General features: G+C 40.2%; 3 protein-coding genes across 4 annotated transcripts; 2 read left to right on the forward strand and 1 right to left on the reverse strand.

Moving 5' to 3' along the window:
• Positions 1–1,218: 1,218 nt before the first annotated feature.
• On the forward strand, positions 1,219–4,329 carry commd4 (COMM domain containing 4). The gene is made up of 8 exons (XM_038706220.1): positions 1,219–1,303; positions 1,590–1,661; positions 1,778–1,843; positions 1,947–1,986; positions 2,575–2,694; positions 3,464–3,544; positions 3,671–3,844; positions 3,951–4,329. Exons 1-8 carry the CDS (start codon positions 1,301–1,303, stop codon positions 3,989–3,991), a joined length of 597 nt encoding a protein of 198 aa, XP_038562148.1. The 5' UTR covers positions 1,219–1,300; the 3' UTR covers positions 3,992–4,329.
• A 107-nt stretch (positions 4,330–4,436) lies between these two features.
• Positions 4,437–8,736, forward strand: neil1 (nei-like DNA glycosylase 1). Of its 2 annotated transcripts, XM_038706218.1 has the most exons (10): positions 4,445–4,769; positions 5,963–6,448; positions 6,532–6,651; positions 7,402–7,507; positions 7,611–7,704; positions 7,838–7,959; positions 8,046–8,073; positions 8,161–8,231; positions 8,308–8,530; positions 8,610–8,736. In XM_038706218.1, exons 2-10 carry the CDS (start codon positions 5,994–5,996, stop codon positions 8,654–8,656), a joined length of 1,266 nt encoding a protein of 421 aa, XP_038562146.1. In that variant the 5' UTR covers positions 4,445–4,769; positions 5,963–5,993; the 3' UTR covers positions 8,657–8,736. The 2 variants fall into 2 exon arrangements, with proteins under 2 accessions (XP_038562147.1, XP_038562146.1); XM_038706219.1 differs by lacking the exon at positions 7,402–7,507 and having other exon boundaries at positions 4,437–4,769; positions 7,586–7,704.
• Positions 8,683–15,812, reverse strand: man2c1 (mannosidase, alpha, class 2C, member 1). The gene is made up of 26 exons (XM_038706216.1): positions 15,630–15,812; positions 15,205–15,330; positions 14,995–15,118; positions 14,825–14,895; positions 14,561–14,738; positions 14,283–14,472; positions 13,796–13,902; positions 13,598–13,708; positions 13,367–13,459; positions 13,114–13,230; positions 12,936–13,031; positions 12,679–12,824; positions 12,235–12,358; positions 11,523–11,644; positions 11,339–11,424; positions 11,118–11,264; positions 10,953–11,032; positions 10,777–10,871; positions 10,577–10,681; positions 10,316–10,472; positions 10,060–10,203; positions 9,757–9,866; positions 9,576–9,655; positions 9,356–9,498; positions 9,166–9,269; positions 8,683–9,073 (listed from the first exon to the last, which is right to left on the reverse strand). The coding sequence occupies exons 1-26, from the start codon at positions 15,728–15,730 to the stop codon at positions 8,962–8,964; spliced, it is 3,069 nt and encodes a 1,022-aa protein (XP_038562144.1). The 5' UTR covers positions 15,731–15,812; the 3' UTR covers positions 8,683–8,961.
• Between the last annotated feature and the right edge of the window lie 402 nt (positions 15,813–16,214).

The following is a 16,214-nucleotide window of genomic DNA, read 5'->3' on the forward strand; positions in this document are numbered from 1 at the left end:
GTTTGTATACGGAACAATAAATAGCCTATTGTTCTGAAAGTAGGAGCGGGGGCCCTCCTGGCTTGAAAATGAAAACAACCCACAGAAATAAAACAGTTTTTTCCCAACTGGAGTTAATATTACTAGTGGTGGTATGTAGTAGCCCTGCTATTATCTGAAATTATAATGAACATATACACGAACATTAGCCCTAATCAAACTTTAACAACTATGTTGTAATCTCAGAAAACGTTTTTGATCAAGGTGACAAAACATAAGTAAATTACCACAAAGCATTGTTATTACACCAAATAAGAAAATATTTCATGTTTTATGTTATATGGGATATGCATGAACAAATAGTAATACATTCATTTTGATTGCCAAATAGTAATAACAGACACAAAATGTTAGCCAACATACTGTCTGACATTACTTATTTTGGGGGTCAGGTAGAGGTCTAACTTCCTGTTAGTCCTCCTATGAAAAAATTGTAATAAAACCCCAATTACAGATTCTGAATATACTTATGTGAGATCGAAGAAGATAGTGCTGTGCACAGTAATCACAGGTACAGAAAATTAAAATGTGTTTAAAAGTGTTTACCCATGTTTTACACCTGGGATCACTGAGACCCCAAACACCACTAATATATCATTTTCTGTATAGTGGACTTCTGAAACATAGCATCAGTTATGACACATATGTGTCAAACTCAAAACCCAGGAAGTGCAAGCCTTCACAGAACACATCAACTGGGCAGAAAGTAACATCAAGTTCACATGAGAGGATTTCAGCAATAGTTTGGCTTTCTTGGACTGTACTATCTACATTGTAGAGGACAAGAGCCTCCACATTGGAGAATACAGGAAACCCACACATGGACCAATACTTACTCACTGATTCTCACCACGCAGTGGAGCATAAACTAGACGTTATCAGAACCCTGCACCACCGAGCTGATAACATACCAACAAGTGCCCGAACCAAAGAGAAGGTGCATAAACACCTGAAGGATGCACTTAAAGCTTGTGGATATCCAAACTGGATCTTTGTGAGAGCAGCCACAAGATCAAGGAAGAACACCAGATGAGGAAAGGAAGAGTAAAAGCAACAACATAGTGGTGTCATCCAGGAAAAGAAAGCTGTTTGAGTTTATGAAGAAATATGGTAATAACAAGAGCTGTAAACTATGCCATGCAACATCAGGACCATCGACTCTGTGAATGACCACGCCCCCTCCTTTCCATTGTCCAATCAGATGTAAGTAAGCAGAAAGTTTCCTGTTTACTTCTTCCTTGTGCTCAGCTGACTAAAAACCATGGTAAACACGTTAATGATCGTATTATTCAACACTGGTTTGCTCATTTAGATGCCGTTTTATTTATAGGACATTTTAGTCGCATGATTTATAAATGTCTTAAGTAATTATTTACCTCAACACTGTCGATGTATTATCCGGCAGCTAGCAAGCTAAGCTAGGTAGTAGCTTTAATGATGGCTAACGTTAGCTTGCTAACCTAATCTAAATGCTAGCGTTACAGCGTTAAAGGTCTGACTTTTGTTGCAGTACAGTGAACAACATGTATGTGATGTCTTCTCTGTTGTAGCGGTTCCGTTTTTGTGGAGATTTGGACTGCCCAGATTGGGTACTTGCCGAAATAAGCACATTAGCGAAGATCGTGAGTAACGTTAATTATGGACACATAAACAGGAAAGCAGTGTTTGGCAGTGTCAGCTTAACGTTACATATGTTGTTATACTAATACATGTGTCTTCTGCCTCACGTATGTAACAGTCAAGTGTCAAAATGAAACTCCTGTGTGCTCAAGTGCTGAAGGACTTGCTTGGGGAAGGCATTGACGTAAGAGTTTAACATAGTTATCGCTTACTAATAATCTCTTACCTCTTATATACACAGTTCACTCACAGTGGTCAGTGATGTCTTCTCTTTTTTTTTTTTTTAGTATGCCAAGGTTGCAAAGCTTACTGCAGATGCAAAGTTTGGTAAGTCTCCCTCATACTGGTACTTAGGGGTGGCAGAAATTTTTAGATCTGTTGCTAAAGTTAAATTAGCTGTAGCAATACCACAGTATAAAAATATTACATTTCATATGAATAAAATATTTCTTTAGGATAGAAGTATTAGTAGAAAAGTGTACTTAATGTAGTGTTTAAGCATAAAATGAAAAATAATGATTATTAATAATTCTTTAATGAGTAAACAGCATTTTACTGTTGGTAAAGGGGAGTTGGCTTTGAATACTTCTTGGGTAGTTATATGTACAACAATGCATAATGTTTTATAAGCTCATGTTTTGTGTGTAAAATTATAATTGCAGAATAACTATGGCTAAAGTAAAAAGTAGTGTAGAATATTTGTCTCAGAAATGTTGTAACGTAGAAAGGAGCTTAAAAACCCAAGCAATGTACCTCATAATTGTTCTTCCTACTTCAAAGCAGAGTACTTGGGTAGCTGATATATCCCACTACTGCTGCATTTTAATCTAACTAATATAATTACACTCATTGTCATGCTTGCATTGTATTTTTTTTTAATCTAATATGCATTCATGACATCAACACATCTTGCAGAGAGCGGAGACATCAAAGCCAGTGTTGCAGTGCTCAGCTTCATTTTCTCCAGTGCAGCAAAGCATGATGTGGACAGTGACTCTCTTTCCAGCGAACTGCAGCAGCTCGGCCTGCCTAAAGGTCAGTCCACTGGGTTTCCCCATGTTTGGTATGAAACCGATGATTGTGTTGCATAATCTGTAATTACACATGCACAGAACTCTTTCCATAAAAGAGTTAGCACTTGCCAGTTGTTAAAGCAGAACAAAGGTGGAAAAACAACACCTGGATAATTTATTTAACTACATGTGATATTTCAGGGTAATGTCTTCATTAACTAGAGCCTGTGTGGCCGATTCACATGGCTCTCAGACAACCAAGAACTCCTTAATACAGAGTTATATATTTGCACCATTTGTTAATTTGTTAAATTATAAACTGTGCTCAGAATTAAACACATACAATTGCCTCTTTTCCAGAAACAAAGAGGTCTAATATCACAGCCTATTGTGTTATTATTAGAGCTTACTGCATTATAGCATTGTCTGTTGTCTAACTAAAGTATGATAAAACACTATACTCAGCTGGCACTCGAAGGGCACACATTGTACAATGTCGACAAAGCTGATTGGTGGGGTGGGTGGTGCATTGTGACTTTGGTGCATTAACAGTATAAAACTGTTGCAGTTGGCTCGCCGCCATCTTAAAGCTGTATTCTCTTTTTCCGTGTTGTGAAGATATCCACTTTATTTGATAGGTGTACATTTACTTTGTGGCCACTACTACTTTTATTGATCGGTTAATGCTGTATTAATGTCTTCTGCTAATAGTGTGCTCAAACACTTACATGATTATGCACTTAAATAAATCTTGGCTTGACTATTACACACACACATATCCATTCTTTTAGAACACACAACGGGGCTCTGCAAATCATATGAAGACAAGCACTCTGCACTGCAAGACAAACTAAGAGAGACGAGTCTGAGATGTGAGTATTTCTGTCTATCTTGCCCTTTTCAAAGAGGAAGGTAAATGTAACTTGATGATGAGAGCTGTCTTCTGATCTTCTGCTGACTGAGGGATGCCATCAATTGTGCTCTGTAATCAATTTCAGTGGGGCAGCTGGAGGCTGTGTCCTGGCGCGTTGACTACACTCTGAGCTCCAGTGAACTGAGGGAGGTCAATGAACCAGTAATTCAGCTTAAACTGCAGGCACAAGGTGCAGAGTCAGGTACAGAGACGACTGTGGTTTCGGTTTCTGCTGACAAGTTAAGAGTCTTGCTTACAGGTTAGTTCTGCATCTTGACGCAGTTCTTTTCTCATAGTTCTTCCATTTCATATTATTTATCAGCCGGAAAGATGTTGTTGTTCATTCTTTTTCTCTGTTTCTACAGAGCTCAAACAGGCCCAGGCTATGATGAATGCACTACAGTGAAGAGTGGACAATGAAGTTGGAGTCTAAATGTCTGATCAAGAGCGGGACACAAATGACACTGACTAGCCAAAATTCCTATACTTACATCTTGTACAGTTTAATGTCTTATATGAATTTTGTCATCTCAAACGTCAGTCCTTATTTGGATTTACTGATATTTTACTGTATTTTTCTACCACATTAGTAATAATCGATGGAAATGTTTCCAGACTGGATGATTTGTCACTGAAGCAAGAATGGACCATTTTTGTAAAATATTACTTAACACCGTTTGATTTGAATTGTGTTGATAATTTGTGTTTTAATATAAATAACAAATAAAATTTGAAATACGGAAATATTTGTATTCCTGCTCATTTGCGCAACGCCTACATATCCCAGCATGCATTGGGCTAGACTGTTCGCTTGTGATGTGTTGCTGCAGCGCGTTTACTAGAGAGAGAAACTCCGTTAAATGCTTTCGCTGTTTTCAATAAATTATTAGAAAACATAACAAAAACTTTTTATATACAGTCTATGCTTAGAATACGTCAGAAAACGCGCAGGTTACTGATAAACAACGAGCGTGGAAAGCTTGCAGATCTCGCGATATTTTGGAATGACTAAATTAATGTTACACAACTTGTTTAGTAACAAGTATGTTAGGAAAGCCTCTTGGTTAGTGCCGTGCCTGCCCCATTGCCCTGCAAAGAGTAGAGAAGCCTAACAAACTCCGTAGGTTATGCAGTAAGTCCGATAAAGTTATTCTAACGACGGCGAGGTCTATTTCCTGGTGTGGGTAAGTTGCCCCTTCATGTTGCTCCGAACTCAATGAAAACACCAACAGTTTACCTACCAGTACGTTTCCCTAGTTATGACCGGTGGGATGCAGAAATGTGTTTTGTTCAGACTGGGTTACATGGTGTAATGGAATATGTCATATTGTGTAATCTGTTGTGAACTTGTGGCAGTAGATCTGCGTGTAATGTTGTCATGTGTAGGAATTTGTGTGTACCTAAGAATGATTGACCACAGTAATGTTTTTCGTCTGTGCGTTGTCTGTGGTGTGGTAAGATGTGCATGTGTTCGCAGTACTGCTTAATGTTTGCATGTACTCTGAGGTCACAAGTCCTCCCAACACACACCCCACCACACCAAACCAAGGTCTTTCGTAGATTTTTATTTTTTTTCTACAGTTGCCTGGATTTTTTCATATTTTATTCATCCAGGTTACTGTTCAGATACCCCAGTGAGCACCAACCAAGATTTCATCGTTTATTTGTTGTTGAAACCTGAGCGACTTCAACTACAAATCAACATTGCTATTTGGGACGCTTTATGTAGCCTACATTTTATTTCCCAACATCATTACCTTAATGCTGTTCTAAAGCCGTTTCCACACTCTCAGGAATGTAATTGTGAGGAAGAAAAATTGAAGCCTACATTTATTTTATTTTGTTGGCCTAAAAGTTGTCAAATGTAAACCTTTTGAGTGTTTAAATACGGGCAAAAGCTTCTAAAATACCCCACCATGTGTAGGTTTTTAATTGTAGAATATAAACGTTTCCCATGTTGCTAAAAACAGAGACTTGTGTCCTCAGTGTGCTTAAGATAACTACAGCCAGGGATTAGGGCTGAACAATTAATGGAAATTTTATTGCAATTTTCAAATCACAGGAGGCGTAATATTTGTTGTGGTGAAAAGTGTGTAAAAATATCATTTTTATAATATTGTCATGCTGCAGAGATGTCCTGGCATATACACCATATTCTACAGAAAGAAAACATGTTTGTCACACCATAGTCTTCTGAAAGTTTTTCAATGAAATGAGAATAAAGATGTAAAAGTGATTGTTCCCTTCAGTAACGCAAATCATTTCGCAATGTCAGTCAAAATAATCGCAATTACGTATTCTTTGAAAATTGTTCAGCCCTACTTTGGATGTTATATTTTGTGATGTAATCTTTACTCAGCCACTTTATTCTCTGCAGTTGCAGCACAGCTTAATTTTGTTCCAACAAAATGCCAGAGGGACCAGAGCTCCACCTGGCTAGCCTTTATGTGAACAAAATGTGTAATGGAGTGGTGTTTACTGGACCGGTCAGAAAATCTGAGGTCAGCAAGAGTCCTGACGTGCCCTTCAACTGCGAGTCCTATTGGATCGCAGCTGCTTCCAGGGGGAAGGAAGTGAAGCTCACGCTAACGCCCTTGAAGAGTGATGATCCAAAACAGAGAGTAAAGGCTGAACAGGCAGACCAGCCCATGGATATAGTCTTCCGATTCGGGATGTCGGGTTATTTCTGCTTCACCACAGAGGATGAGCTGCCCAAACACGCCCATCTGTGTTTTTATTCCAAAGAGAAACCCTGCAGAGTGCTGAGCTTTGTGGATGTACGCAGGTTTGGAAGCTGGCAGTCCAATGGGACGTGGCAGCCTAACAGAGGGCCCTGTGTCATGTTTGAGTATAAAAGCTTCAGGTGAGAAATGCTAGTGAGTGTCACTTGTGTCACCTGCTCAATCAAATCATCACTGTCACATTAACCAGGTATTAATTTTGCAGGGAAAACGTTGTGTCGCACCTATCTGACCACGCCTTTGACAGGCCCATCTGTGAAGTTCTGCTCAATCAGAAGTACTTCAACGGTATCGGGAACTACCTGAGGGCTGAAATACTTTACAGGTGATAACGCACAACCCCCAGAACTATTCAAATGACACATTATACAGTTATGTAGTAGTGACGCACCAATACTGACCTTATTAAGTGGATCAGGTATCAGCCATGACATGATGTTCCACAGACGACATCCTAAAGCCCCAAAATATTCGCTTCTCAATCAAATAACTAATTGTTTCAGCTGTAATTAAATTGCTTCTTAATGTCACAGCAATCCACAGTCTGATGTTAGCTTTCATAAAAGTTACCTCAAGAAGTTCCATGCAGTGAGTTGCACAGATATCAAATTTGGGGAGAAAGTGCATCAGAATCAATGCATCCCTAATTATTAATACAGTATTTGTTCATTTACACTGAGTTTATGTCTATTATGTGCCTAGTCAACAAAGCAAATTCCATGTAAATGTAAAATCTACCTGGCAATAAAGCGGTTTCTGATATTTCTTTAGATATTTTCATCTGGCTAGCAGGGGTTACAAAGAACAAAAAGTGAATTGAAATGGGGTAGCTTTGCTTAGGTGCTAGAATGACAATATAAACATGTCTGATAGTTATGGGAGGTTCTTCCTGTTTTGCTAATTATGACCAAAACACCAAACCAGCTCATGAGTTTCAAGGTCCATTTCACTTACAGATATGAAATGAATGGCTTTCTTTCACTTATTTATTTCTGCCGGTGGGGAGGCATAATGATTCAAACACACTATCAAAACAAAAGAGACTTGTTTTACAGAAGAACGCGATGTTTTGTAGGTTGAACATTGCACCCTTTGTGCCTGCAAGGAGCATACTGGAAGGCCTTGAGTCAGAAGATTTATGTGAGAAAGAGGAGCCTTTGAAAAACGAGACCCACACAAAGGTGAAAGAACCCATACAGATAGACTCATTTTTCAGATCATCGCATGCTCAACCCCAACTGCTTTGCATTTTCTAACAGTGCCTTCCTTTCTTGTGGTTACAAGACCTCAGACAGAGCTAGACAGAAAATGGTGAAAGGGCAGAATGGTGACCTGCTCAGACTGTGTCATACAGTACCTCTTGAAGTGTTAACCTTAGGTGGGTCATCATCTCTTTATTATCCAGTTCACTCTGAAACTCAGATCCTTTTTGCTTTTCAATATAAGTGACACACTTTACTGTCATTCAGAAAGAGTACAATTTCTGTTTCTTGACACACTTTGTGACTTAGGTGGAAAGGGCTACGATCCTGTGAAGGCAGACTACTCTGGCTTTGAGGCATGGCTGCAGTGTTACAATGTGGATGGAATGAAATCTATCCGGGACCACAATGGCAGAACTATATGGTTCAACGTGAGTTCGAGGAAATTCCTATATTTATATCTGGAACAGGATTTTGAAAATATTGCTGATATTAATACCTAATGTTCTAATCACAGGGAGAACCAGGGCCCATGGCACCTAAAGGTGTGTAACACTTTGAACACATGAAACCGAGAACTGCTGAAATGTATCTGAGAATAGTCAATGCATCTGACCTTTCTCACTCAATAGATTCAAAGTCACCTAAGGCAAAAAAATGGAAGAAGAAAGAAGATGACCATGATTACACAGACAAGAAAAAGGTATCAACACTAACTATTTTTTGCCTAACAAATGAACTTCTACAGAAATAACTTTACACCCGCTTGATTTCATTAGGTGGCCAGAAGTCGCTCTGCAAGCACAAAGAAAAAGGTGGTCAAACAGGAAACTGTGAACAAAACGCCAAAGAAAGAGCAGGACATGCGTTTGAAGGAAGTCGGATCCAAGAGAATAAAGACTGAAAATACCCGGGGAGTAAACACACCTCTGCATGAAAAAGGAGTCAGTCACTCAATTGCACGTAGGAGGAAGAGCAGCAGTGCAGAGCCAACAGTTGCAGGTGAGCTTAGGAAACAGGGTAGGTTTTCCACTGGGGGAGTGTTGAAAGAATTTTAATTTCATAAACATCCTTGTTGCAGGTCCACTGAGGCGTAGTGCCAGACTGACCAAACAGAACAACATGTAAAAAGAAAAAGGGAGGAACCACTGAAATATTACACAATATGCCTTTTTTAATATTTGTTAATAAAACATGTTTTTACAAAAGTCCTGCAACGTTATTGATTTGATCCGAAGTAATCACGTTATCTTTGGAAAATAGTCATCTATGAGTGGCTCAAAAAGATGCCCCCCTAGTTGAAGTTTTCTAATAAACTGTCAATAGAGCAGCACCACATTTTATAACATAACTAGTTTTTACTCGTGGGACCAAACTGTTGTATTAATATTCAATTTGTGACCACCCTGAAGCTCTGTAAAGTGCCATATGTATCACAAGATGAGGAGAAGTGACATGATTTGAAAGGGCTTGAAGTCCATGGTGATTCCCTCTGATGTAATGCGTGCTGGCTGGGTGGGGTCTGGTCTCTCCAAGAGATCACAACTGAAAGGGACGGAGGAAAAAAAGGTTTTGTTCTTAGATGACACAACAGACGCCAGAAAGCAGTAAACACCGTTAAAAATAGGAACACTCACTGCCAAGCGTCCCTGACTGGAAGAGCAGTGCAGAGAGTTGCAGTCACGCTACTACCGTGTGACTCGTAGAGTCGGACAACAAGTGCCCTCTTCCTGTCCTCAGCCTGGTATGGTAAGTAGAGCAAACAGACATTAACGGGGTTGAGTGGATTAAGTCAAGCTTGGTCAAGTACAGCATTTAATGGGATACCTGTTTAATGGTCTCAAGTATGACTGCTGCATGGCTGACGGAAAAGGCACTCCAGGGCACAGTGTCGGGAGTGCACTGGATTGACCTCACAGGGAAGTTCAGGTTGTACGCACACTGGATGACCGAGGCATCCTGGAAGGATCCTATACACAGAAAACATTACAAAGTTGCACGGTCAGAGTTTTTAAGGTTTAATGAGAACAATTTATTGACATCATACCTGTGTGTGGCATGACTGCATAGGTGAAGTGATGAGTCCCCATGTCAGCATTGACATCTGGGGCCTTCGGTGCTCTCAGTCTACGACAAAGACATCTACTGTTAGAAGGATTATTGAACTTTGGTGGAACTGGATTAAACTACCTGTAGAACTGTTGCATATGAACTGTGGAAAACCTCACAGGGACAGCGTCATGGTGCTCTTGTGGACTGAATAGCCGTATTTGCAGTCATTCAGCAGTGCAACTCCAAAGTTGTGCTCCGACAAATCGGCCCACTTGTGACCCCAAACCTGAGAATGAAACCATGAAGAGAAACGGCAATGATAATACAAAACATTTCAACAGCTTTGCTTTTGTTATAACCGCATCACGGATGTCTGCTGTCCTACAATTTAGGTGAGGACACTAAGTGTTGCTGTCAGAATACCTGTGGAGATAAGTGTAAGCTGAACATTAATCACAGTTCATTCCACAGTGTTGTACCTCAAATCTGGCCCAGTCCCATGAAGTGTTCCTGTGTGTGGGTCTCTGCAGATGGCCAAACTGGATCTCAAAGGTGGCATTGGGGCTGCGTACACGCACTGGGAATTCAACCTTCAGAAACTTGTGCGAGTCTGCCCACTTCACCTGAAATTAGAGGATGCAACATTTGGGTTTTTCTTGTGTATTCAATAAGTTATCAACTGTTGGATCAGTGAATCTGTAGACTTCTCCAGATATCATAAATGGTATAAAGTACCTCTGTGTTGAACTTGATGTAAGGACACATGGCATCCAAGACAATCTCCTGTGTGAGCGTGCTCTTATCACTGATCCTGAGGGTGAAGCTGACACTGCCTCGGAGCCCATCTGCGGACACCACATGAACAGGCTGCACCACCTCCAGCACCGGCTTCCTATTGGGTCAGATCTGTTGTTTTGATATTCATATCTACAATACCTGCAAAAACTGATGTGTATCAAGGTGGAAAAAGATAGATGCGACAGAAATTGTGGTTACCTTGTCTGCAGATGGTAGTCCATTACATCCCAAGCATCCCAATACAGAGGGACATCATCAAACATGACAAACTGGTTCCCGTGACAGCTGTCAGAGATGGCTTCTCTGAAACCAACAGAGTGGTGACACAGACGTTAATTCTGTCATGTTAATGATACAGTAGAAGATACACAGGTGGGCACATGTGGTTCATACAGTACCTGTTTGCATTGATCAAATACAGTGAAGCCAAAGTGCCATCTTTGTTTATGACAGTCTGTAAAATCCCGTTCTCCATGAGGACAGTGCCGTCGGCCTGTGATGTTACATGTGTCAGTTTGCTTAATTAAATGAAAACATAGCTAGAAGAATGAAATGCTCTACATTGAGTCCATACTTGGCCAGTGACAGAGACTGGAGCTACAGGCTGTGAGTGTTTGACAGGAGACAAGCCGAGACTGGGAACTCTCACCAGAGCTGCAGAACAACAGAACACAGAGCATCAGATATGCAATTGTAGTTTGGAAGGCAACAACATAAATAGTGTAAATATATGACATACCCAGGCTAGGTTTACCAGCGCCATCTTGAATCTGGATGACTTCATGCCGCTCCCATGGCAGAGAGTTGAAGACACCGTCAGAGTTGCCCTTAGATCCCAGGGCTCCACAGGCATCATGCAGTAGTGTAGCACCATCTCTACGAATATCTAAAACACAGCGTGATGCAGCATGATGCATCAGTATGGTTCTGATTATAATGGACCTCTAATGAAAAGTGTACCTTCATAATACCGGAGTGCATCCTCCACAACCATCTCTATACAGCTGCCGGGAATCACGTCATGGAACTGGTTGAGAAGAAGCAGCCTGTTAAAGGAAAAACTCAGTGAAGCCTTTTTTATACTGTGACAGAGACCTTTTATTTATTCACGCTCAACATCAAATATCAATAGGTGTGTCTGGACCTCCAGAGCTCCTGCAGTTTCTCCACGGGATACTGAAAGGTCATGTCCCGACACAGCGCCAAGCTGCTGGCTATCTCGATGTCATGAAGCAGTGTCTCACACTGGCGGTTCCTTCGTTTGATCTGGAAAAAAAAAAAAAACAATAAAAACAAGCATGAAAATAGCTGCACTTTATCAAAACAGAAAAAACATTTTTAATCATTTTAATCCTTTTCTAGTTTTTCCTTCATTCTGTTGGACTGGTTTTATACTTTATACATTTCACATGTCCGAAGAACATGTACATGTTTCTCCTGCACGAGTATGTCCCCTTTTGTGTTTTTTGTGGTGTTGTGTGGGACTTTATTATTTTGGGAGATGTTACCTGTAATTATGCTTACACTGAGTATATATGCATGTGTATCTGCCTTTACTTATAAATTAATATTTAAAAATATATGATAACAATCAAGTCTGTTAGTAAGATAAATATAACAATCCGGAATGTAAATGATCCATCACCTGAGTATTTAAGCTGCACCACCAGGGAATATTTACAACTCAAAAATATGTATTTATATATTTTTATATATTCTTGTTATTTATTTTTCTATCCTATTTCTTTGCTTATATTTCTTTCTTTCATTAAAAAAAATAAAAGAGAGAAATCCTACTAGTTTTGTTATGGCTGTTCCCTCTTAAAACAAGGACTCTGAAGAGATTTATTTTCTACCTGCGCCTGTGTGGTGTAGGTGCCATTGTGCAGCTCCAGGAAGAGCTCTCCGGCCCAAGTGCAAAGCAGAGCTGAGTCAGCCTGAAGCTGAGAGAAAAGCTTTTCGGGACTGGACGTTTGGACCCTGAGAAACACACAAGAATTGGAGATGTGACCAATGTCCTCTCTGGTTACACCTTTGTTTTTCCATTCTGACTAAAACATGAATTGTATTGACTAGTCTTGTAAGTCACGCCAGCATGACATCAGTAAACACCACTCATATCCTTTTACATTTTACAAGTTTGGAATTAACTGCCTACGTGCAGACACACCCTTTGACAGAAATCCCATCGCAGGAAAAGTGAATGTAAAACTGATGACTAATTTTAACACAGGAAGCGTGTTTGTCTCGTTTTAGGTTCAGTCGATGTTTTTGAGTTAAAGTGTGGGACAGGAACTGACTTGGGAAGTCCATCTGTGTCCTGGACCCGGTGCAGTCTGTCTAGCATCAGCTGTGTTGGGCCACCGCCACCATCGCCAAAACCAAACAACACTGCACTGTGGTTGGCCCTGCCTTTGTCTTTGTTGTTCTTCACAGTTTTCACCAGCTGTGAGAGATCAGAGAAAACCCAGAGGAACCTATGGTTTGTGAGGATTGTAAAAATTGTCTTCACAGACTCAACATTCACCATGCTGTGTGTACTATAAACCAAACTCACGTCTTCAACCTTGCCCTTCATTTCGTAGGTATTTCCTGGTGGGAAGTGAGTTAAAACCGTTGAGCCGTCCAGACCTTCCCAGAAAAATGTGTTGTGCTTTGGGAGAGAGAAAATGAAAACTGAAAATGAAAACATTTCAACTTAACTGTTTTTTAAAATCAAGTGGCTGCTTACTTACAGGGAAGGTGTTGACCAGGTTCCAGCTGAGTTTCTGTGTCAAGAAATTGGAAATGCCGCAACCCTGCATTATTTGAGGAAGTTGGGCAGAGTAGCCAAATGTATCTGGAAGCCAGAACTAAAGAGAACAGAGACATGATCCTTAAGTTAAGTATTTTTGATGAAAGAGTGGCCACAAATGTAGAAGACATTATATACAGAGGTAAACTTATAACAGAGGTCAGGTTATGTAGACATTTCTATGAATCCCATACCTCTTTGCAATAGATCCCAAACTCGTGGTTAAAGAAGCGCTGGCCTTCCAGGAACTGCCGGACCATGGACTCACCAGAAGGTAGATTGCCATCCTGACATGCAAATATGGAGTTAGTACATCTTAACTTAGGAAATGATGTTCATGAAAAGGGCTGAATGGCAGCAGCCCCAATAATATGAATACATTCATGAGACACATAAAATATATATTTTTTTTAGATCAGGTTTACCATTTCAACCCACGTTCCTCCCACTGGAATGAACCGGCCTTTCTTGACGTAATTCTGAATCTGGGAGAAGAGTCCTGGGTACCAACTTTTTACCCACTGGAACTGCTGGGCCTGAACAAAACGGTCAAAAGTGAAGAGGACTGTTCAGATTTGTAGTGCCTTTACAGCTCATACAAAACTGTATTAACAGGGATTTACCTGAGAACAAGTGAAAACAAACTCTGGGTTCTTTTCCATTAAACGGATCACTGTCACCCAGCTTCTGCCGCATTTGCGAATGGTCTCTTCATAGGGCCACAGCCAAGCTGCAGATACAGAGTCATAAATATCAACTAATTTGACAAAAATGGAAATATTGCAAGAATGAATGTGCAATTTCGATTAGTTTTAAAATAGGACAAAGTTTCCTTTTTAGTATTATTAGTAGTAGTATTATTTTGCTACTGCTGCTGATATGATGCCTGTTTTTTGTACCAATACCAAAATGAGTTCTATACTTTGACAAATAAAAATCTGCTTTTCTATGAAGCACCCTTTCCCCTAGAAATCAGTAAATTTCAAATTAATAAAAGAGTGAACTGAACTACAGATTTCCATACTGAGGCGGACAAATTGTGGTTTGAACCAAAAAGTGTGTTGTGGATTGATTTTCAGCACTGCTCAACAATAGAAATTTATTTGGGACCTGAGTCTATGTGGCAGTGACCCATCGCATGAATATTGTGCTGGCTCTCTCCGTTCCGCTGGCTGAAGAAGTTGTGAGCCAGTCTGCGTGCTTTGGGGAAGGAGCTTGGATTAAAGGGATCACATAGGTTCACCATCTCGTTGACAGTGAAGAGTGCCTGGTAGCCTCGTTGTTCTCCCTCTCCGAGTTCCTGCAAAGGTTAGAGAAAAGAAACAGCAGAAGTTCATGTTTGCTTTCATTAAACTTCAACTAAAGTGTACCGGTTTGTGTGACTGTACCTTTACGATGTCAGTCAGCATCTCAAAATCAGTCAGCAGCTCCCGTACATCCCGGTTAAATACCACCAGCTCAGCCTTCTGTATAGAAAACGTCCTGTTTGGATCTGGGGCTGCAATCATGGACCCTTGACCAGCACCAAAAAGCCCATTACAGGCCACCTCTATGTAAAGGGTGATGCTAAAGAACAAGAGAGAGTTCCCAAAAGCTCAGTAAGTCAAGTTGTTTGCAGGAGCTGGAATGCATTCATGTTTTAGTTAACTGACCTATGTGGCTCCTCATCTTTCAGACAGTCAGAGAGGATGTAACTCGTCTTTTCACCCTCTTTAGTCAGGCCCTACAAATCCACGTTACATTTCCCAATGAAATCTATTCAGGGGTTTAACATTGAATTTTGTCACTGTAATCCAGTCTGACTTCAATAAAACAACCTTACTTGAACTGGCTGTTCATCTCTCCAAACCATTGCTTCTCCATCGCTTTCCCACAGAAGATGAACTTCTTTCCCTTTCCAGGACTCGGGGATTTTCAGGGTCACTTTAAACCAGCAAGTCCACCACCTTCAACAGGCACCAATCTTGGGTTATTCCCGAGATGTACGTTAATAAAATATCTGAGGATGATAAAATTTTACAATAACACTTACGTTGGTCCAAAGGTATCCCCGACTTTATGAGGTGCAAAGTCCTGCTTGGAAGCTTCAGTGAATGTGATCCGTTTGGAGGACAAGCAGGAGGCGATGGACTCCAGCGGACAGGAGTCTCCATAGAGTCTGCAGAGAATAATCATTCAAAAAAAGTCAAATCACAATCTGCCTCAAAGGGCTTTGCACTACGTCTAACCTTAGACCGTAAATTCAGATATGGAAAAACCCATTCACACTAGATGCCCAGATCAGATCTGATCAACGTGAAATTTATAATTAGATCCACATTAACTGTAGAGCATGTGGGCAGGTGAGTAAATGTGGACTTTTTAACAACCATCTATAGAGCAGCATGTTTGGTCCTCTTTACCACATCGTACAGTTCATTTCAGTTAGTCAATTCAGCTTTATGAAATAAGCCTTACCGTCCTCTCAGATTGCAGTCTGTGAAATAAATATCAGAGACAAACTTCTCTGCTCTCTCGAGGAGAGTGCGTCTGTTTTTCAGCACAGGCTGATGATACATCACGAGACCAACGTACAAACACCTGCAAGTTTTGAAAACAGCGAGCACTCTGCACGCAAGATAAACTCAAACCTACAGAGGACCCGGAAGTAAAACTTAGTGTTGTTGTGCTGGCAATAAACAGCCACCAGGTGGCTCTGCTGTTCAACAGCTGGCAACGACGTAGCAATCGCTGTCACTCTGAGGGATCAGGAAGAGTGGTAAACTGTGTGTCAAACGTGGATTTATTTTTGCTTTCAAAATGTATAATTTGTGAAATCATTAAAACAGACCTAATTATTTAATTTGGGTTTTCTGAATAGGTATTCAAGGTAAAAAAAACAAAAATATGAGTGTATGTCACTGATAGCACTGCTTAAAGTAGACTTGTCATTAAGATTTTAAAATGCAATAGAAGTGACATTTTCCTTAAAAACAAATAGATTTATTTTTTATTTATGCCATTTACAATAAATAAGGAAATAGGTACTATTTACTTTATTAT

This window comes from Micropterus salmoides, unplaced genomic scaffold, assembly GCF_014851395.1.
Source record: "Micropterus salmoides isolate LMB-PRFRI ecotype aquatic unplaced genomic scaffold, ASM1485139v1 Ms_hic_scaffold_8, whole genome shotgun sequence".
NCBI classification, from domain to species: domain Eukaryota; kingdom Metazoa; phylum Chordata; class Actinopteri; order Centrarchiformes; family Centrarchidae; genus Micropterus; species Micropterus salmoides.

What these genes read in the sequence shown, in the direction of transcription:
- commd4 (XM_038706220.1), top strand. An exon ending in TGCTTGGGGAAGGCATTGAC is followed by an intron (nt 1,844 to 1,946) that starts GTAAGAGTTTAA and finishes TTTTTTTTTTAG; the next exon opens with TATGCCAAGGTTGCAAAGCT. An exon ending in GCAGCTCGGCCTGCCTAAAG is followed by an intron (nt 2,695 to 3,463) that starts GTCAGTCCACTG and finishes CCATTCTTTTAG; the next exon opens with AACACACAACGGGGCTCTGC.
- neil1 (XM_038706218.1), top strand. Translation starts at nt 5,994, where the DNA reads ATGCCAGAGGGACCAGAGCTCCACCTGGCTAGCCTTTATGTGAACAAA. An exon ending in AGGGCTGAAATACTTTACAG is followed by an intron (nt 6,652 to 7,401) that starts GTGATAACGCAC and finishes GATGTTTTGTAG; the next exon opens with GTTGAACATTGCACCCTTTG. An exon ending in AGGGCCCATGGCACCTAAAG is followed by an intron (nt 8,074 to 8,160) that starts GTGTGTAACACT and finishes CTCACTCAATAG; the next exon opens with ATTCAAAGTCACCTAAGGCA.
- man2c1 (XM_038706216.1), bottom strand. Translation starts at nt 15,730, where the DNA reads ATGTATCATCAGCCTGTGCTGAAAAACAGACGCACTCTCCTCGAGAGA. An exon ending in TGCACTCCGGTATTATGAAG is followed by an intron (nt 11,265 to 11,338) that starts GTACACTTTTCA and finishes GCTGTGTTTTAG; the next exon opens with ATATTCGTAGAGATGGTGCT. An exon ending in GACTACCATCTGCAGACAAG is followed by an intron (nt 10,473 to 10,576) that starts GTAACCACAATT and finishes CTGACCCAATAG; the next exon opens with GAAGCCGGTGCTGGAGGTGG.